Source organism: Lissotriton helveticus, chromosome 7 (genome assembly GCF_964261635.1).
Source record: "Lissotriton helveticus chromosome 7, aLisHel1.1, whole genome shotgun sequence".
NCBI lineage: Eukaryota > Metazoa > Chordata > Amphibia > Caudata > Salamandridae > Lissotriton > Lissotriton helveticus.
Genome location: NC_136068.1, coordinates 7,811,841 through 7,833,731, shown reverse-complemented (window position 1 = coordinate 7,833,731; position 21,891 = coordinate 7,811,841). Strand labels below are relative to the sequence as shown.

Sequence of the window (21,891 nt, the reverse complement as noted above, 5' to 3'; positions counted from 1 at the left end):
CTGGGTTGAATCCATCATCGTTCTTTAGCTCACTTTAAAAAAAATGTATTAATCATTTTTTTGACAGTACATAAAAAAACTTAAGACACATTGGTATGCAGTTGTATTGTCTCTCTAGTCCACAATCATTATTGAATATACAAAATTATGGCACCGCACCCTTCTAGTAAGTCAAATTCACATATATTTATAGATAACAATCCTTATACAATACTAGTTACAAATTTGAATGGTCATATTCATTTCCAAAAGTGAAGTCAGTCACTAGTTCCGGAAGTTTAAAACTTGGGGGCATATTATCAAGGAGGGCGATAAGAGATTATCGACGCTTTAGCGGCCGTTTTTGGCCACTAAGCGGCGATAATTCTATCGCCCTATTACCAAGCTGTCGCTAACAGCAGTTAGCTACAGCTTGTAGGCGATAGTGAGCGGTTTGGGGCCCGCTTTGCATGTCAGCGATATTTATCGCTAATGACATGCAAAGTGGGCGTACCCCACCTGTTAGCGACTGAAAGCAGTCGCTAACATCGCTATCGCCTATTATCAAGGCAGGCTTAGCGATGGAAATATTCCCGCATTTCTGGGAGCTGTCTCCCCTGGTTCGGTTGTGTGTCACGTTCCTCCTGCTGTCGAAGGCTTTCCTGTACAGGTTGACATACGTCCTTTGGGCGACATGTGGGTGGTTGCAGTTCAGCACACAACGCACTCGTAATGTTGCAATACGACATGCTCTTAAGCCAGCCTTTAACTGTAGGATTCTGTCTGGTGCCCCCGCATGTAAGTGTATCCCGTTTTGCTAGAAGCAGTGGCACGGCTGTGAATCATCAGTGCAATAGTGGGGAGGGGGTCAGTTGTCTCGTAGTCATCTGCTGTATTATGCCAAATATATCTTGCTGATAGGTGTTTATTATATTACATGTCCAGGTCATGTGTATGAAAGATCTCTAACAAAAGAGAGGGACCCCAGTGTCCAAAAGGGTAGGGTACCAAACGACAATTGTCAAAAAAGATTCCCTTTTGGGTACAACCTTATAACATAGAAACAGATAGTAATCACCACATCACATTCAAACTGGAGCAATGCAGGAGAAGTTAATTAAAATGGAACAGTTTATTCAAAACAATTGATTAAAAAACATGTTGTTACTATTTTTCATATTATAAAGAACAGTGGTCCCTATGTACAATTAATATACAGTACAACATAATCATATACTTGATAGGTAATATGTCTTCTGTCCGTCCGGACAGGGTTTATTTAGCATTAGATGCAAAGATGAGGTATTTTTAGAAAAGATGTCAAGTGGGCACAGCCGTGACCCTCAACATACAAGACAGAACAACAAGAAAGCAATGTAAACAAGGCAAAAGAATCAGTCTGCGTACTTGTACTTCAGTAAGGCAGGCATAAATTATAGAAAAACACTCCATTGCATTTTGTGAATTTTGACATAAATAATTCGCATATGGGGTTTAAAAGTCGACGACGTTTCGATGCCTATAAGGGTGGAGGCATCATCATCAGGACAAGAGTTGACACTATTGTTGTCCTGAACAAGAGCAATATATAATGCCTTTCAATTACATTTACTTTTACATACATAGTTACAGTGGGAAAAAAGGGGGGAAAAAACAGAGAGACCGAGAGTTAGGGTAAATGCACAAAATAATGAGGGCATGTCTCAGTGATCCTTTAGTTGTGATAAGAGAAAGTGCTTATAGGTGAAGCATTCGATCAGTGGCACGTGGAATAAAATATTGAATAACAAGTTGAATAAAATTGTTACCGACGCAGTTGCTTATTCGGCGCAGTGACCCTGAAGATTTTCTAATGGGATAGTAATTTCTACTATTTCGTGGTATTTTAAAATCAGAAAGATGCAACCAAGTGATCGTGAAATGGCAATTGAGGCTTTGACCAGGCACTAATCTCAGTGATACCGGATGGTTCATGGTGCGGTGAAAGGTGGAATAGCGGTGGTCATGCACGGCGGTATTCTCGGGATTTATGCATGACAGTACTGTATGTAATTCAGGGCAGTCGAAGTGCACGATAACACAGATCATATGCTATCCAGTAACTAAATATCGCTCCTCAGTAGAGGCTTGTCTTTCGTACCTATGGTACGCCCCAATTTTCAAGAAGCTCAGACAGAACTATTAAGGTTCTTCAGAAAAGTTCGTCTGAAAAGTTTTTTCAGTCTCAACCCATCCATACCTAAACATTCTAACACCCCGTTTAGACCTCCCTCGAAATTCTCCCCCTCAGCCGGCATGATTCCAGCTGAGATTCCGACATTGGAAAAATTGGTACTTAAGGATCTATCAGACCTTGAAAATAAAAAGTCCTTCGTCCCATATAACATCACTCTTGATGAGAAAAAAGCAATTTCATCCTTGAAAAATAACCAGGCCCTGGTAATAAAACCTGCTGATAAAGGGGGAGGCATAGTTATTCAAGACAACGAATCCTATAAAACTCGGTCCCAACCCGGCTACAGTTCTGAGCGGGCCCGCCGTTGTGGGCCGCTCTAGCAGAGGGGCCATTGCTTTCAGAGTCCCCAGTTGGGGACTCCAGCGACCGGGAGCATTTGTGTCGGACCCACGAGGGGCTCGAGGGGGCATTTTACTACCGAGCCCAAGAGGCTCCTGAGCCACATTTGGTAAACGAGCCTGCGAGGCTCGAGGCGACATTTCTGTGTTTTTGAGTCCCCCCTGAGAGGGACTCCAACGAAGCCCCAGGTGTTCACGGCCCCCCCGAGAGGGACCCCACTGATCTCTTGAGAGCCCGAGAGGCCCCAAAGTGCCAGGTGGCCCTGTCTTGTACATATCCCCTGTAAATTCTGCCCGTACCTGTTGGCACATTGTAAAGTGTGTGTTTTTATCTAATGTGTTTTGGTATAATACAAAGGCTATTTTTATATAACCTTGTGTGGAGTTTCCTTTGTGGTGAGCCTTGGGTGTTGTTGCTGGGGTGCGTGCGCCAATACTTAACTCACATCGCCTCCAAGTTTAGCCTTACTGCTCGTGCTACGTTACCAAGGGGGTGAGCAGGTGTTATCTTGGCGTGTAACTCCCTTGCCCTGACGTGGAAGTGGTGGTCTCTGACTGACTTTGGCGCAAGCCCTGGCCAGCCAGGGATCCCATTTATAACAAAGGGGTACAGAAAGAAGGAAGAGAATTGCAGAAAGAGGCAATAGAATTGCTGAAAGAAGCAACAGAGGTATAGAAAGAAGCAAGAGAAGTGCATAAAGAGGCAAGTGAAGTGCATAAAAAGCAAATCAGGTGCTGAAAGAGGCAAGAGAGGTGCAGAAAGAAGCAAGAGAGGTGTAGTAAGAGAAAACAGACGTGCAGAAAGTAGCAAAAGATATGCTCAAAGAGGCAGGAGAGATGCAGAAAGACGTATGAGCAGTGCAGAAAGACCGAAAAGAAGTGCAGAAAGAAGCAACAGAGGTGCAAAAGGAGGCACGAGGGGTGCAGAAAGAAGGAAGATAAGTGCAGAAAGAGACAACAGAGGTGCAGAAAGACGTAAGAAAGGTACAGAAGCAAGCAAGAGAAGTGCAGAAAGAGGTAAGAGAATTGCTGAAAGAAGCAACAGAAGTGCAGAAAGAGGCAAGTGAGGTGCAGAAAGAAGCAAGAGCAGTGCAGAAAGAACCAAAAGAGGTGCAAAAAGAGGCAAGATGGGTGCAGAAAGAGGTAGAGGAGGTACACAAAGAGGCAAGAGAGGTACAGAAAGAGGCAGGAGGGTTGCAAAAATAAAGAAGAGAAGTGCAGAAAGAGGTAAGAGACTTGCTGAAAGAAGCAACAGAGGTGTAGAAATAAGCAAGAGAAGTGCAGAAAGAGGCAAGTGATGTGCAGAAAGAAGCAAGAGCAGAGCAGAAAGAACCAACAGAGGTGCAGAAAGAGGCAACAGAGGTGCAGAAGGAGGCACAAGGGGTACAGAAAGAAGCAACAGAGGTGCTGAAAGAGGCACAAGGGCTGCAGAAAGAAGAAAGAGAAGTTCAGAAACAAGCAACAGAGGTATTGAAAAAGGCATGAAGTGTGCAGAAAGATCAAGATAACTGCAGAAAGAGGTAACACAGGTACAGAAAGAGGCAAGAGATGTGCAGAAACAGGGAGGAAAGGTACTCCTCCTGGACACTGCTGTGTGCTCGCGAGCCAGACATCTCACCACACTGCTGCTGTGATTGCCATGTGCTTCCATGCTGGCAACATGATTTATTTCTGTGTGTCTGTGTGTTCGGAGGTGACTGCACCTCAAGCGGACCATGTGCTCGAGTACCTGTGTGACTTTAAGTCTCTGCATGGGTGCCATCAGTGTCCGTTTAGGTGTCGCTCTATGCGCCTGCTTGCTTGTGCCCGTTGGTACCTCTATCGCCCCGGGTACGAGTTGCGTGGTACTGGTGCAAACTCCACGCCTGTAATTGTGGGTGCTGTGCAGCATCATGATGCCAGTGCTCCACAATTACAAGTTAAACCCCATTTACTTCCTGATGTGAGCAGGGGATACATGGGAGCAGGAGGGAGGCTGTGTTGGACAGGGGGAATTGGGTGTGGCACATGTCCTGCTGTGGACTGCAGAGAGGGACATTAGTTCATGCTCCCCCATGCCACAGAATGGATTTGTCTGGGTAGGACTGTGCTTTTGCCTCAGCCCCTGTCCGAGCCTGTCCAAGAAGAAATTGTGCTTTTATATGAAGGGGACCACCGCATTCAGAAGCTCCTAACCTCCGGATGGTTGTGAAAAAAAACGTAGGTTTTAGGGGTGTTATAGTTAGCTGGATATTTCACTCATACAAAACCATTGAAATTCCTCTAACTATATCTTGCGCGCCCGCAGTCCACTGCTGATGATGTCACATATTACATCATTCATGACATGGTCAGTGACATCACTGATGACATTGTTACTGTAGTGAATTTTGAACTGTGAGAGACCTACGTGAGACGTATAATATTGAACCATATGAGTGAACATTTCCTCATGTGCCTTGCGCACACTGATTTTATGTTCCACCTGTGGAGTGTCATTTCAATGCGTGTTTATTGAAATTGGATTCTGTAAAGCACACAATGTTGATAAGGGGTTTGACATTCATTGATTCATGGAATTTTGCATGAAATTGTTAGGTTTTAGGCTTACGAAGATCGTTGGTCTACTATAAGTCCCCTTTTTTAATTTCACAGCCGATTGATTGGGCATTTTGGTTTGGGCGATTGCAGGCCTGTGTACACTCCTACTTCATAGAGGAATGAGAAAGTGATATTTTGTCACCCTGATCCAATTCTGAATGATCTGTGGGCAATTTCTGGCTTACAGTAAGTGTAGAGTCCATACTCATATTTATTTTGGTATCTGAAAAATGTATAATTCTAACGGTTGAAACGCCGTTGACGCTTCTGTGGCCATAATTTGATAAAGGACACAGTATTTTTATCTTGTTGTTCCTTTCTGTATCCATTATGTTTATGTGTTAGCCACTGGTATGGCATGTCAATTCTGTATGTATGTGTTGCCGACATTCCTTTCCTTTTTGAGCATAATTGTTCTTTCTTTTCAGAACAGGTTTTAACAAGAACTACAACCTGAATAAAATTCTACTGTTTTTTGTATAAAGTATTGCAAGTGTGTATAGGCTTCTTCTTTCTTTAAAAATGTCTTCCCCCCTTCCCTTATTTCCCCTAGTTTTTTTTTGCTTCACTGATTAAGTTGTTATCAACTTTGAATTGTTGATCTGTATTGTGATTACCTGAACCGCTTGTTTGGTGTAATAATCTGAGGTCCCCTGAGGGCCAACTAGCCCACCAGGTACCTGCAGTATGCGCCAAGGAGCTGTGTTGCAGAGAGGTGTTCAGACGCCACGCCCCCTTTTTACAACACTCTGCAACGCAGCTCCGTGGCGCTTACTGGAGGTACCTGGTGGGCTTGTTGGTCCCTAGGGGACCTCTGGATTGAAGAGGGATTAATTCCCCAACTTAAAACACGCCACAGGGCATGTTGGCACACATATTACCTCAAGCCTGGCCCACTACCTTCACCACTGTGCAAACGCGCCCCGTAGCGCGTTCTAAGTTGGGGGATTAAGTCCCCTTGCATACTGGGGGTCCCCGTGGCCCAACTAGCCCACCAGGAACCTCCAGTATGCGCCAGGGGGCTGCGTTGCAGAGAGGTATAAAAAGGGACGTGGCCTCAGAACACCTCTCTGCAACGCAGCCCCCCGGCGCATACTGCAGTTTCCTGGTGGGCTAGTTGGCCCCCAGGGACCCCAGTATTCAAGGGGAATTAGTTCCCCCTCTGCAAACGCGCCAGGGGGAGCGTTTGCAGAGAGGTGCAATGAGGGGGCATGGCCTCCTCCCCATCCCGTTTTTTTTATTTACTTGTGAAGCCCCCTTTCTTTTTCTTTTTTTTGGCCCTGGGGACCCCATCCCCCAGGGCCTGACATAAAATTTTTACTTTTTTCAAACATTTTGGGAAGGGGGCCGTGTGGCTCGCCTCCCGAGGCCTTTTTCTGCCCATGGACCCCATCCCCCGGGGCATAGCCTTTGTTAAAAAAAAAAAAATCTTTTGTAGAGGGCCTGCCTTGCCCCCCTCCTGTGGCCTCTTCTGGCCCCATCCCTCGGGCCGTTTTTTAATTTTTTCTTTTTACATTTTGTTTGTGGATGGGGGCCGCGTGCCCCACCTCCGGGGCCACTACTAGCCCCGGGACCCCATCCCCTGAGGCTGGCCCTCCTTGTTGGGAGCAGTGGGGGGAGTCCAAAATCCCCCCACGGTGCCAGACGGCTCCCCGCATCCTGCGGCATTGCTGGCATTGCTTTCCTATTCGGAAGAGAGAGCAGGTTTCCTTCTCTCTCCTTCAAAAACCAAAGCAGTTTGCTATGGTAGGGTGGAAGCCGCGACGCTCCCGCCCTACCATAGCAAACTACAGTGTCCCGGGGGTAGGCACCCCGGGACACTGCAGGAGCCGGCCCAGGGGGGTGGCGGTCCCCAGGGCCACCACAAGGCTCCAGGAGGGGGGCCACGCGGCCCCCCCTCCCAACATTTAAAAGCCCGGGGGGTGGAGGTCCCTGGGGCTGGGGGGTCCGTCACAGACCCCCCAATTAAAAAATGCCCCCCATAGGTATTTGTTTTTTTTTAAAAGAAGCCCCGGGGGTGGCGGTCCCCGGGTCTGCGGGGGGGCCGTGAGCCCCACCGAACACATAATGTTAAAGCCCCAAGGGGGTGGCGGTCCCCAGTTTTGAGGGGCCCCCCATTATTATATTTTTTTAAAAGCCCCGGGGGAGCAGTCCCCGGGGCTGAGGGGCCCCTCTGGGCCCCCATTGTAATTATCCACTTTTCCGCCGGGATTTGGCCCCCCTGGGGGCTAATTACAAATTTATCAGGCTTCATTTTTTTTTGTGGGATACGGGTACCCTATGCGTATCCCGCGATTTAAAAAAAAACAATTGGGGGCCTTGGGGGTCCTTGTGGGACCCCCTGAGCAGGCCTAGGGGTGCAGGGTGTTTCTACCCTACCCCCTTTGCGCCTTTTACGCACTTGTTTTTCAGTTTTCTTGTGCCTCAGTTCTACCGAGACACAAGATGGCTGCCAACACTTCCTGGTCTGGAATGTTGACAGACAGTTAACAGCCAATTAGCATGCAGCTCGTGCTCGTAATGGTATGCGTATAGTCCTCGGAAGGTACGCGTACCGTACTTCGTCCATAGATATATCTCTGATTTTACTTTTGATTTTCTCAGGAACTACTGCACGGATTTACACCATTTAACAAAAAGTGTAATCTGTGAACGAAATTCTACCTTTTTGTCAAAGTTTGTGTAATTCCGTTCAGCAGTGCGGGCTGTAGCCTCACTTAAAGGTCCCTATGGAAAATTGCAATTTTTTCTCGGCCCCACTCTTGACGAATCACCCCAAAACTTTCAGGATAAGAGCGGAGCGCCCCATCTTCTTGGAGAATTACGCAAAGATTCGTCAACCGGTGCCAAAGTTATTCCAAATAGAATGTTGCGGATTTCCTATGGAAACTAGGTCCTAACTACATCTACTGGCGACCGCCAGTAGGTAATATAGATATAGATATATATAGATATATATAACATACGTGCATAGATACATACAAATACCACATGCATACACACATATATGCATACATACAAATACCACGTGGGAGCGCACATGCAGTCCTTAAACACACAGGGGGGGTGGCGGGGGAGGGATGACATGGACACTGGCAGGTCGAGTCAACAATTCAAAGCGAGCTGAGGAGGAGAGCTCTCCACAGAGGGAGCAGCTCAACCTGTGTCTAGCAGGTGTATGGGAAAGGAGGTGTACAGGTTCTTGTAGGAGGTTGGTGGGGCAGTGGTTGTGTGTCTGTGTGTGTGCATGTGTGCGCATGTGTGTGCATGTGTGTGCATGCGTGTGCGCATGAGAGGGCGATGCGCAGGTGCTCATTGGGTGGGTGACGAGGGAGATGTTGATAGGGAGACGATGCGGGAGATGCTCACAGGGAGAGGATGTGGGAGATGCTCACAGGGCGATGATGTGGGAGATGCTCACAGGGAGAGGATGTGGGAGATGCTCACAGGGAGAGGATGCAGGAGATGCTCACAGGGAGAGGATGCGGGAGATGCTCACAGGGAGAGGATGCAGGAGATGCTCACAGGGAGAGGATGTGGGAGATGCTCACAGGGAGAGGATGTGGGAGATGCTCACAGGGAGAGGATGTGGGAGATGCTCACAGGGAGAGGATGCAGGAGATGCTCACAGGGAGAGGATGTCGGAGATGCTCACAGGGAGAGGATGTCGGAGATGCTCACAGGGAGAGGATGTGGGAGATGCTCATGGGGAAAGAATGTGGGAGATGCTCACGGGGAGAGGATGTAGGAGATGCTCACAGGGAGAGGATGCGGGAGATGCTCACAGGGAGAGGATGTCGGAGATGCTCACGGGGAGAGGATGTAGGAGATGCTCACAGGGAGAGGATGTGGGAGATGCTCACAGGGAGAGGATGCGGGAGATGCTCACAGGGAGAGGATGTGGGAGATGCTCATGGGGAGAGGATGTGGGAGATGCTCACAGGGAGAGGATGCGGGAGATGCTCACAGGGAGAGGATGCAGGAGATGCTCACGGGGAGAGGATGCGGGAGATGCTCACAGGGAGAGGATGCAGGAGATGCTCACAGGGAGAGGATGTCGGAGATGCTCACAGGGAGAGGATGCAGGAGATGCTCACAGGGAGAGGATGTTGGAGATGCTCACAGGGAGAGGATGCAGGAGATGCTCACAGGGAGTGGATGTGGGAGATGCTCACAGGGAGAGGATGCAGGAGATGCTCATAGGGAGAGGATGTGGGAGATGCTCACAGGGAGAGGATGCAGGAGATGCTCACAGGGAGAGGATGTGGGAGATGCTCACAGGGAGAGGATGCAGGAGATGCTCACAGGGAGAGGATGTGGGAGATGCTCACAGGGAGAGGATGCAGGAGATGCTCACAGGGAGAGGATGTGGGAGATGCTCACAGGGAGAGGATGCAGGAGATGCTCACAGGGAGTGGATGTGGGAGATGCTCACAGGGAGAGGATGCAGGAGATGCTCATAGGGAGAGGATGTGGGAGATGCTCATGGGGAAAGAATGTGGGAGATGCTCACGGGGAGAGGATGTGGGAGATGCTCATAGGGAGAGGATGTGGGAGATGCTCATGGGGAAAGAATGTGGGAGATGCTCACAGGGAGTGGATGTGGGAGATGCTCATGGGGAGAGGATGCAGGAGATGCTCACGGGGAGAGGATGTGGGAGATGCTCACAGGGAGAGGATGTGGGAGATGCTCACAGGGAGAGGATGTCGGAGATGCTCACAGGGAGAGGATGTGGGAGATGCTCATGGGGAAAGAATGTGGGAGATGCTCACGGGGAGAGGATGTAGGAGATGCTCACAGGGAGAGGATGCGGGAGATGCTCACGGGGAGAGGATGTAGGAGATGCTCATGGGGAGAGGATGCAGGAGATGCTCACAGGGAGAGGATGCAGGAGATGCTCACAGGGAGAGGATGCAGGAGATGCTCATGGGGAGAGGATGCAGGAGATGCTCACAGGGAGAGGATGCAGGAGATGCTCACAGGGAGATGATGCAGGAGATGCTCACAGGGAGAGGATGCAGGAGATGCTCACAGGGAGAGGATGCAGGAGATGCTCACAGGGAGATGATATGGGAGATGTTCAGAATGTTGACAGTCAGGTTAGCATGCAGGGTTTCATCTCACCTGGCAGGCGTCTTTCCCTCCTTCCAGGTATCCGGCACAAAACATGTTGTCGGTGATTTGTCCGGGGTAGGCTTGATGGCAGGAGGCGCTAGACAGGACTGGCAGATCGAGGCACTGCAGGGCCTTCGGGTACTGAACTGTAAAGGAGACACAGGTTATAGTCAGAGTACAGAGGGGGATAATCTCAAGAACGTGTGATAACCATCGCAAAAAGTAACATAACACAACTTGCAACATCGCAATCTACCGCAGGAAAATTACACGTGTTAACTAATTATTCACAACACGGAGGCACCATGTAAAATGCCCCCAACAACGCCTCAAATGTCCGCGATAAAGTCAATGGGACGCAGCAAAAATGAGAAAAACGAACGCAAAAAAGTTGCGATGAGGCCCAGGCATGATGTGAAAATCTAAACCAGACACAAAGCCGCTGCCAACAGGAAGGCACAGGAGGAGCTGGAGGAAACGTAAGCCACAGTCATCAGTGTGGAGACGGTGCAAGGAGTCTGGAGTCCTGACACAGCTCGGGAGGGCCTGACACAACATCAACAGGGTGAGTAACAACCAGGGACTGGGGTGACGGGGGAGACGGGCACAAGGGCACACATGCACAACGATGCGTAGCACACCGCACAACCACAATTACCAAGGGTCATATTCCCCATCTCCGTGGCACACTGCAGCACACAAACATAGCAACAACAGCACTTCCCTTGACAATGTGGCACAAAGTGCAACCCCGACACTGCAGAACAGAGGACACAACTGGCTCCGCACATGCGCCGAAACAGGCCAACTACATCTGACAGAGCTGGGAACTGTGAGATGGAAATGTACACGTACAACCTCACATCCGTCATGTGGTCCAAATGTCCACTGTCCGGCATCTAAATCCAGCTCCTCCCAAACAGTCACAATGTACATTGTCACACAGTCTGCGTGTAAACAGGAACAATGCGCCAACATACATGTCAACACAATGACGGTGATGTTTTTGCCCTTGTCCAGCCTATAGGGACGGTGATGTTGTTACCCTTGGCAGTCTATAGGGACGGTGATGTCATCACCCTTGGCAGACTATAGGGATGATGATGTCATCACCCTTGCCAGCCTATAAGGATGGTGATATCATCACCCTTGCCAGCCTACAGGGATGCTGATGTCATCACCCTTGCCAGCCTACAGGGATGGTGACGTCAACCCAAAAGGCTCCACGGGGAATGTCAGCACCATAAAGCTGGTGATATAGTGTCCCGTGGAGGAGGAATGAATACGTTTATTGTTTAGTTAATTAAAATCACAACAATTTGTACAAAGCAACATTAAAACAAATATCCATAAAAAAGGGTGTTTCCCGTGTTTGTTCTCTAGAAGAGAAAACTATTTCTTCTCATAACAGTTCCATGAGGATGAGTGCTCAGCTCAGCCCTGCCCCTGCCCTGTTGCTTGGGGCGCTTCTCACCTCCAGACGTCCGCAGATTGCCCCAGCCGGACACCAGGCACTGGCTGCCCGCGGCAGGGCAGTTCACGCCCATCCTGATGGGCTGCACCTGAGCGTTGAACTTTGCAGGGGTGGCCAGTTTGACCAGCATGAAGTCGTTGTCCAGGTCGTAGCTGTTGAACTTTGGGTGCATGATGGCCTTGGCCACCTGGAGGCGCTGCTCGGTCCCTTCTGCGCGGGTGGTGTCGTGTTCACCCAGGTGGGCCACCAGTGTCGAAGCTCTAAAGAAGAAAGATGCAGGAAAATATATGAGACCTCTGGGAGACAGCAGCACACAGAGGGAGTGTTGGACCCGGCCTCGTGGCATGGTTCGCCTGTCCCTCCACACCCTGTGAGCGTAGGCCTGTACCCTGAGTCCCCTGTGCAGCATCCCCGTTAGTGTAGCCTGTACCCCGAGCCTGGTCGTCCTACTCCAGTTAATCCCCGTAACCCCCGACCAGGCCTGCCTATCCCGTTCCACTCCCGGCTCCGAGCGCCTAACCTGGCATGCCCCACAAGGCCCGGCAGCCAATTTCCCTTCCCGAGATCCCTGTCTCCCTGGGCCTAGCGTGACCCCGGCCCCAGCGAAAGCCAGACTCCAAAGGCGCGCCAGTCCCGGCTGGGGGGTAAAGGGCTCCCCGAGTGTGATAAGCCAGGCAGTTTCGATGGCACCTCCGGCCTCCCCTGAGAGACTGGTATCTGTCACACCTTTGGCCCTCCCCTGTGGGCCAGTTTCTATGGCACCTCTGGCCTCCCCGAGTGCTGGCTCCAGACCCGCTGGGCGTCTGGTAATTCCCGGACCCATCTTTCAAAGGATCAAAGAGCCAACCGCCGGACCTCGCCAAAGACCAGCCCCCAGGGCTTGAGACCTCCGCCTGCGAGGGTCCGGAGATCAAAGAGCCACAGGACTATAACTGGGCCCGCCCGACAACTAGCGGGCAGTTGTATCTTGGGCCTGAAGCCCTGCTGATCTGATCGCGGCTGACCCTAAGAAGAACTCATCTTGAATCGCTGAGCCCTGCTGACGCTGTCGCGGCTCCTTCTTCGCAACAAGGAACTGAACCACCTGAGCCCTGCTGACGCTGTCGCGGCTCAAGCTGAACTCGTAACCATCGGAGCCCTGCTGACGCTGTCGCGGCTCGAGCTGAACTCGTAACCATCGGAGCCCTGCTGACGCTGTCGCGGCTCGACCTCTAAGACCACCGGAGCCCTGCTGACGCTGTCGCGGCTCAAGCTTGAACCTGCAACCATCCGAGCCCTGCTGATGCTGTCGCGGCTCCTCAAGAACTCCTCCAGATCGAGCCCTGCTGACCTCGTCGCGGCTCGAGGAGTACTCTGGTCCGGCTAGACCATCGAGACCACCATCACGACCGAGCCGACCCGACAGAGGTGAAGCAGTCGGTACGACCATCATCCCGTATCCCCCGGCTCGAGGATTGAGATCTGTGCGCAGGGTACGCCTCGTATTGACCCAGAGACTTAAAGACTGTCCCGCTTCCCCCTTCCCGAGTCCTCCAAAGACTTCGTGGTCCCTCGACCACTGTGTACATAAGAGTGCTTTCTTCATTTTACTGCTTATATAAAGAACTTGTTATTAGAATCCAACGGTGTGGTGTCTGTTCGTGGTGTGGTGGCAGCTCAGGGTGTACGATCCTAGACTCGAAGTCCTCCCCGGTGAGGACCTCACTATAAGACTCGGCAAGTTCTGTGGGAGAGGTGGGTCTTGGGGTGACCGGGTGAGCATAACCTGGCCCTCTGAGATTGCCCCTTCCAACATTCGTGGCAGCATCGCGATAAGAACCTAGGTCTAGGGATCGTACAGTACTGACACACTACCCGAACGAAGAACAACCATGAGCCTCACGAACGACAAGACCACCTTCCAGATGGAGCTTCTGGGAGACTATTCGCACCGTGAGCGCAAGCAATTCTGCAAAGATCTCCATATCCCGACAACGGGATTAAACACCAAAGAAGACCTTCAACAAGCTCTAACAGCCTGGGTGGAGACCGGAGACCAACCTCCAGCACCGACAGAAGCCGATGGAGGGGGAGCCCCCCTGATCGAAACCCACGCCCCAGAGCAAGAAAGAGCAGAGTCCCCGACGCGGACTCACAGCACAGAGAGAGGTCTGTCTCGAGAAGAGATGACCGACCGAGAACGCAACCGAAACCACGAGCTAGAACTAGCCCGTCTGAAAATGGAAGGAGAACTCAAGCTGGCCGAGAAAAAGCTAGCCATCGAGCAGCTGCGGCTGCAAGGAGAACTGGAGGAGAAGAAACTCCAGAGAGAACTGGAGGAGAAGAAACTCCAGAGAGAACACGAAGGGAAGAGGCTCCAGCTGGAGCACGAGCGCAGCATGAAGGAGATCGAACTAAAGGCCCGGACCGAAGACAACAGAACAGCGGCAACCCGAGAGTCCGTTCCCCAGGTGGAACCCAAGGTCCACATCCCCAAGGACGAGTGTTGGACTTTGGCCCTTAGGGCAGGTTCACCCCTAGACTTTTTGCTTGAAATGGTGACCTGGAGATGGTGATTTTTGGATTCTGCGCACTTTCACTGTGTCCCAGTGGAAAGTGCGTGCGCACTCTGAGTGCATGTGCTGAGCTAGGCCTGCCCGCCCATAGGAATGCATGGGGAATGTATGTGTCCCTGGTAGTTCCTGATGCGTGGGGTGTACAGGCTTGAGTCTGGTATTTGTGGACTCGTGAGAGTGAATGCTGCGAGATGGTGTATGCAGCATGTATGTGTCTAGTAGCGAAGCGCCATTTCTAGACATGGCTGTACGTGTGCTGTGAGGGTGCTGGCGTGTGATTGGCTGGAGCTGGCTGGCATGCCAGGCTCCAGGAAGTCTGGATGGGTCTGCCCGGTGGTGAGTGGGAGATTAGCATGAGTGATGTGTGGGAGGAGTGTACCTGTGTCCTGGATGGGCTGGGTTTTCCCCACACAATGCTGGCTCCGCCCCCCTGTGGTGTGTCTAATGACCCAAGCCCTGCCAGTTATGTTATGTTATGTTATGTTATAGTGGCTTTTATAGAGCGCACGGCTACTCAAAAAGAGTGTCCCGGCGCTTTTAATTAACAGGCTGCAGTGAAACTAACATAACACATAAAAGAGAATAACAGCTACACAGTCAACAACAGAAAAAAAATAAAACACCGAGGGCCTACTGGGAGAATAGCCACGTTTTAAGGTCCTTTCTGAAGGCTAATAAACTAGATGCTCCCCGCAGAGACAGGGGCAGAGAGTTCCACAATTGGGGCGCCAGTAAACTAAATGAGCGACCTCCCAGGCGTGCACGCTTTACTCGAGGAACGGTCGCCAAGAGTAACGATTCTGACCTCAGGGAGCGCGCCGGTTGATAAAAGGTGAGTCTCCTCTGGAGGTACTTAGCCCCCGTCGCATGGAGCGCTTTGTACGTCAGAGTCAAGGTCTTAAAGGCGATCCGCTTACGGATTGGCAGCCAGTGCAAGGTCTGTAACAGAACCGTAGCACTGGCCCGTCTGTTCAGTCCATAGATTGCACGCGCCGCAGCGTTCTGCACAACTTGCAGCCGCTGTAGCAGGTATTCTGGCAGGCCCAGGTATAGAACGTTGGAATAATCCAACCTGGACCCTATCAGGGCCTGCACAGTCAGCCTCCTGTGCTCCTCCGATAGTAGAGGAAGAAACCTCCGTAGCATCTTCAGGAGGCCGAAACACATACCCGACACTCCGAGGATCTGGGCCTTCATTGTTAGCCCCGTGTCCATCTTCACTCCCAGGTTCTTAGCCCATTGGGATGAGCACGAAGGGGGGGGCCATGTTAATAGGCCACCAGGCCTGCCACTCTGGTTCCACATCACACCCGAAGAAAAGTACCTCAGACTTATCGGGGTTGCACTTGAGGCTGTGTAGATGGAACCATTGAAACACAGCCTCAAGGCAATCCCGGATACTTTCCCCCTCGAAGTCCACTCCTCTCTTACAAGAGAAGAGGAGCTGGGTATCGTCGGCGTACGATACGATCCGGGCCCCGAAAGACTCCGCCAAAGCCGCCAAAGGGGTCATAAAGATATTAAAGAGGGTCGGGCTCAAAATAGAGCCCTGAGGGACCCCGACTCCCAGAGGCGGCATCACGGCGGAATCTGGAGCGGCCCAGACCGTTTGCCAGTGAATAGAGAGGGTGGTTGAGGTAAACAGAGTACTCAAGAACCAGCTGCGACTGGTTCCGCCCCCACTCTGCACCCTTGAACAAAGGAATGCACTGTATAAAAATGGGGCTGTGTCCCCACAGAAGTTGTTCTCTTCCAGGATCCTGAGGGGGCTGTTGCTGCTGCTGGGCCAGAGGACCGCCACTTGGGGTGTCTCCCTGCCTGGAGACCCAGTGTGCTGGCTCTGGGCCCAGCCTTGCCCCCCCTGCCTTGCTTAAGGACTCTGCTGGACCTCTATTTTATTTATAGCGCCTGAGAGCGCTCTAGTTTGGTCCTCTAGCGCTTGGGAGCGCTTGACTTCCCCGTAGAGCTGGGGGAGCGCTTTGTTGGGCATCTAGCACAGGAAGCGCCGTATTGGTACCTCCCTAGCGCTTGGAAGCGCTTTATGGTGTGCTAGCGCTTGAGAGCGCGATCTATTTCCTGCGAGCGCCTCGGGGCGCTTTATTGTTCAGAGCCGGTGCCCACCCGGCATTTGCCCCGATCGCTACCTCATTTGCGAGTGCCCACCTCGACTTCGTACCTGGGAGCGTCACCGCCGCAGCACGGAGTGTTTTCAAAACGTTGCCGGGCCGCTGCCAAGTGCGACCCGGAAGTGGTTGGACGGCCAACCAATCGCTGCGCGGCCCGAGGGAGGGTGACCCGGAAGTCCCACCCCCGCAGCCGAGCAGCAAGAAGTGACGCAGCCGGCCGGGTCCCCGAGGCTCCCCGAGTGGAGAGAGGAGCCCCGGGAGAAGTGCCAGAGCCTGCCACGTCTGGTCGCGGCACCGGAGGAGCAGCCGGAGCACCAGGGACGATGCCCGCCAGAACCTGGTGAGTGCAGGTGCTTGGAAAGAGGAGAGGGGGCGTCGGGACACATTGCCGGTGTCCGCCCTGCCCCCTCTCATTAGCGTGACCTCCGAGAGCATCTGGTCATGTTCAGCCCACGAAGGGCTCAGGGGGCAAAAGTGGTAACGAGCCCTGAGAGGCTCGTGAGGGCATTTTGTCTCTTGCCCTGAGAGGCTCTTGGTTGCAGCAGTTGTTTTCAGAGCCCGAGGGGCTCGTGTGGGCACTACTTGAGTCTTGAGTCCAGGAGGGACTCCCACACGCCCGCATTGGTGCCTCCTGCCCAGAGTGGCTCGAGGCACCCCCAGTGTTTCTAGGTCCCCCGTGAGGGACCCCAACAGCCCAGTGGGGCTGCATCTTTTGTTTTGCGAGCCAGAGAGGCAGGGGCCATTTGTTTCGCGAGCCCAGAGAGGCTCAGGAGACAGTCAGTTGGGCAGAGCCTAGAGAGGCTCCCACGTTGGCCCCATCCTCATCTCCAGCTGCCCAGCACTTCGTGGGCAGCTGCCACGTTTAGGCCCTGACATTGGGACACATGGACAGTCACAGGTGGTGACTTGTGAGATTGGCGCAATTAATATTGTTTTTACACCTCTGAATGAATGTCATGCATTGCATCATGTGTTTTCCTCTTACACCCCTACAGGTATTGTAATACATAGGTGGTTGTTTTCTCCCTAGTACAGGTGGTGCTAGTGAGATCCTGGTTACCAGTGATTACTGGTTGTGTGCTATTTTGTGCTATATTCTATGTACTAAGTGCTATTTCTGAAAGTGCTACTTCTGATTCCTGACAGTGGTCCAGGTGGCCCTGTCTTGTAAATATCCCCTTGTAAATTCTGCCCGTGCCTAGGGCACATTGTAAAGTGTGTGTTTTATCTAATGTGTTTTGGTGTAATACAAAGGCTATTTTTATATAACCTTGTGTGGAGTTTCCTTTGTGGTGGGCCCTGGGAGTTGTTGCTGGGGTGCATGCGCAAATACTTAACCTACATCGCCTCCAAGTTTAGCCTTGCTGCTCGCGCCACGTTACCTAGAGGGTGAGTAGGGGTTATCTTGGCGTGTAACTCCCTTGCCCTGACTTGGGTGTGGTGGTCTCTGACTGACTTTGGCGAAAGCCCTGGCCAGCCAGGGATCCCATTTCCAACAACGAGGTCAAAGAATATTATAAAAACGATGATATCCAGCAATGGTTCCGAGCCTACGAGGTCACCATGACCTCCCACCGAGTTCCGCAGAAAGATTGGGGAGCCGGGCTGTGGGGACGATTCCTGAGTGAGGGGAGAGACACCCTACTCGACCTACCGTCTGCCGAACAGACCTCCTACAGCCACATGAAAGAGGCCCTCCTCATAAGGTACGGGCTCACCCCAGAAATGTACCGCCAACGCTTCAGAGACTGCAAGAAGATCCCCGGCACCACATGGGTGGAATATGTCAACTTCTACAGCCGGGCCCTGGAAGGATGGATCAAGGGCAGCAAAGTATCCACCTTCGAGGGGCTCATCGACCTCATTGCCTACGAACATTTGTCCCTGAACTGCTTTGTGGAACTCCGACAGCACCTCCTGGACAGCAAGTTGGCTGACCCCCGGAAGCTGGCCGTCGAGGCCGATCACTGGGTGAGCACCAGAGTACCCCGGGGGCCCGGGGGAGACTCTGGCCGAAATGAACAGGGGACTTCCCACCAGAGAGGAGGGGGGAATCAGAATAGACAGAGGGAATCCCAGGTAGGGTCCCCGCGCAGTCCCCCCAGAAACCAGCCCGGCACCTCGCCTCCCACAGCGCGTGCAGGGTTCCCCCCAGCCAAGCCAGGGCCCCGAGTCAGCCAAGCCTGCTTCCATTGCCAGCAACCAGGGCACTATGCCAATGACCCCCGCTGCCCTTTGTTCAAGAAGCCTGCCGCTGCAGGGCCCCCAGTGCGCCACATCACCTCAGTAGCCCTAGAAGAGGAGGCGGAAGAGGAGTTCGAGGGAGCTGACCCCGCAGCTATGATGTTAGTCTCCCTGGGTGATAGGGAGATGGTCCCAGGAGCCCCCCTACCCGACAACACAGAGAAGTACCGACAGCAGGTGACTGTCAATGGCCACCACATAGGGGCGCTCTGAGACACTGGGGCCAGTATCACCGCAGTCAAACATCACCTAGTCACCGAAGCCCAGATTGTTCCCCAGATCTCCTGCAGGGTGATCGCCGCTGATAACTCGGTCCGCACCTGCCGGATAGCTCAAGTCCCGTTCGAATGGGGGGGCATCTCCGGAGAGTTACGAGTGGCGGTCCGCTCCGACATGCCCGTGGACTGCCTGCTCGGCAACGATCTAGAGAGCTCCCTATGGCAGCGGGTTGAGAAAAGGACCCACTTGGAGATGGTGGGCCTGTCCGAGTGGGCCTGTGTGAGCACCCGGTCGATGACCGCCCGAGGGGCCACTCCCGAAGGGGCGACCCCAGAGGCAGCACTGGCTATCCCCGAGGACCCCGAGGTCCCTGAATCCTCTGAGACCCCTGAGCTGTTCCCCGGGGAGAGCTTCCCCCCCGACGCAGGTCCCCTCGGCCCTGGCGTCGAACCGACCCCGAGCTTGGACGACCTTCCTGAGCTGGCCCAGTGGCGCCAGGAAGGAGGACCGTCCCGAGAAGAATTCTGCCTAGAACAGACCTCATGTCCATCCTTGGTTGGGCCGCGGCAGCAGGCCGCCGCCCAGGCCGCGGGTGACCAGTCCGGCTCCCACTTTGTCTATTGGGAGAACGGCCTCCTGTACAGCGAACAAAAATCTGCCGAGCTATGGTCAGCCCGCGTGCTGGTGGTACCCCTACGTTTTCGCAGCTTTCTCCTAAACCTGGCCCACGATGTGCCCCTGGCGGGACACTTGGGTCAAGACAAGACATGTCACCGCCTAGTCACCCACTTCTACTGGCCAGGCATGCGCTCCGATGTGGAGGCCCATTGTAAGTCCTGCCCCACGTGTCAGTCCAGCGGAAAGAGCGGAGGGCAGCTCAAGGCCCCCCTCCAACCCTTCCCCGTGGTCAGTACCCCCTTTGAAAGGGTGGGAATCGACATCGTGGGCCCCCTCGACCCCCGGACCTCCTTGGGTCACCGCTTTATCCTTGTCTTGGTGGACCATGCCACCCGCTACCCCGAAGCCATTCCCCTCCGAACGGTGACGGCCCCCGTAGTGGGGCGGGCCCTCATGGCCATCTTCTCCCGGGTGGGATTCCCCCAAGAAGTCATCAGCGACCGAGGGACCAACTTCATCTACAAGTACATGAAGTCCCTTTGGCAACAATGTGGGGTGACGTACAAATTTACCACCCCATATCACTCCCAGGGTAACGGTCTGGTGGAGCGATTCAACCGGACCCTCAAGGGGATGATCATGGGTCTCGAAGAGCCCCTGAGGCGTAAGTGGGACGTCCTCCTTCCCTGTCTCCTCTTCGCATACCGCGAAGTCCCCCAGAAGTCCCTGGGGTTCAGCCCCTTCGAGCTCCTCTATGGGCACCCTGTCAGGGGGCCCCTCAGCCTGGTCAAAGAAGGTTGGGAGACGGCGGCCCCAGAGCCCGCTCCTGATGTGTTTCGATACATTCTGGCCCTCCGGAACCAGACGAGGAAGTTCAGAGAACTGGCCGAGGCAAACCTCGAGGCTAGTCAAGAAGAAATGAAACGGTGGTATGACCAGAATGCCACTCTGGTCGAGTTTCAGCCCGGACAGCAGGTCTGGGTGATGGCCCCCGTGGAGCCCTGTGCCCTACAAGACAAGTGGACAGGGCCCTTTAAGGTGGTAGAACGTAAGAGCCAGGTGACTTATCTCATCGATGTGCAGTACCCCAGGAACCCCTTGAGGCTTCTCCACGTGAACCGCCTCAAGCCCCACTTCGCCCGGTCCGAGTTGAGCTTGCTCCTCGCCACGGACGATGGAGAAGAAGAAGAAACGGAGCCTCTCCCCGATCTCCTGTACGTGAAAGAAAAAGATGGCTCCGTAGAGTGGGTGAGTCTCTCCTCCTCCCTCTCTCCCGAGCAGCGCGAGGACTGTAGCCAGTTGTTGGGACAGTTCTCGGACCTCTTCTCCCTCACCCCCGGCGTCACCAACTGGTGCGTCCACGACGTTGACACCGGGGACAGCCCACCAGTACGGTACAGAGCCTACCGCGTCCCTGACCGAGTCCGGGCCTGTATCAAGGCCGAGGTATCAAAGATGTTAGCTCTCGGGGTGGTCGAAGCCTCTGACAGCCCATGGGCTAGCCCCGTGGTCCTGGTTCCGAAGGCAGCCCCCCCCGGTGCTGTTCCCGAGCTGAGGTTCTGCGTTGACTACCGCGGGCTCAACGCAGTCACCAGAACCGATGCGCATCCCATTCCCCGAGCAGACGAGCTTATTGATCGCCTCGGGGCTGCTCGCTTCCTTAGCACGTTCGGCCTGACCAGTGGATACTGGCAGATCGCCCTCACCGAGGGAGCTAAAGAAAGATCCGCTTTTTCCACCCCGGATGGTCACTACCATTTCCGGGTGATGCCCTTCGGGATGAAAAACGCCCCCGCCACCTTCCAGAGGCTGGTGAACCAGGTACTGGCGGGGTTGGAGGAGTTCAGCGCTGCGTATCTGGACGATATCGCAGTGTACAGTACCCACTGGCCCAAGCACCTCCAGCACCTCTGGGCGGTGCTGACGGCCCTGAGAAGGGCCGGTCTCACCATTAAGGCGAGCAAGTGCCAGATCGGACAAGGGTCCGTAGTCTACCTCGGGCACCAGGTCGGAAGCGGCCTCGTAGCCCCCCTCCAACCCAAGATCGATGCAATCGTGGCCTGGGAGGCCCCTACGACCCAGACGGAAGTGCGGGCATTCCTAGGACTCACGGGGTACTACCGGAGATTTATCAAAGGGTACGGCAGCATCGTGACCCCCCTCACGGAATTAACCTCCAAAAACCAGCCGAAGAAAGTCAGCTGGACCCCCACCTGCCAAGAGGCGTTCGAAACGTTGAAAGACGCCATGTGCACTGGCCCCGTCCTACAGGCCCCCGACTACTCACGAGAGTTTGTAGTTCAGACGGACGCGTCCGAGCATGGCATCGGAGCAGTCCTGTCCCAAGTGAACGAGAACGGCCAGGACCAGCCAGTAGCATTCATTAGCCGGAGGCTACTCCCTCAA

General features: G+C 53.2%; 1 protein-coding gene across 1 annotated transcript in view; it reads right to left on the bottom strand.

The window, feature by feature from the left end:
• The window catches only part of LOC144767935 (serine protease 1-like), a 51,158-nt gene that overhangs the window by 15,715 nt on the left and 13,552 nt on the right, over nucleotides 1-21,891 (bottom strand). The window contains exons 3-4 of the mRNA XM_078651276.1: nucleotides 11,724-11,983; nucleotides 10,259-10,395 (exon numbers count right to left, since the gene is read on the bottom strand). Coding sequence (XP_078507402.1) covers nucleotides 10,259-10,395; nucleotides 11,724-11,983 — 397 coding nt within the window. The remainder of the gene's footprint in view (nucleotides 1-10,258; nucleotides 10,396-11,723; nucleotides 11,984-21,891) is intronic.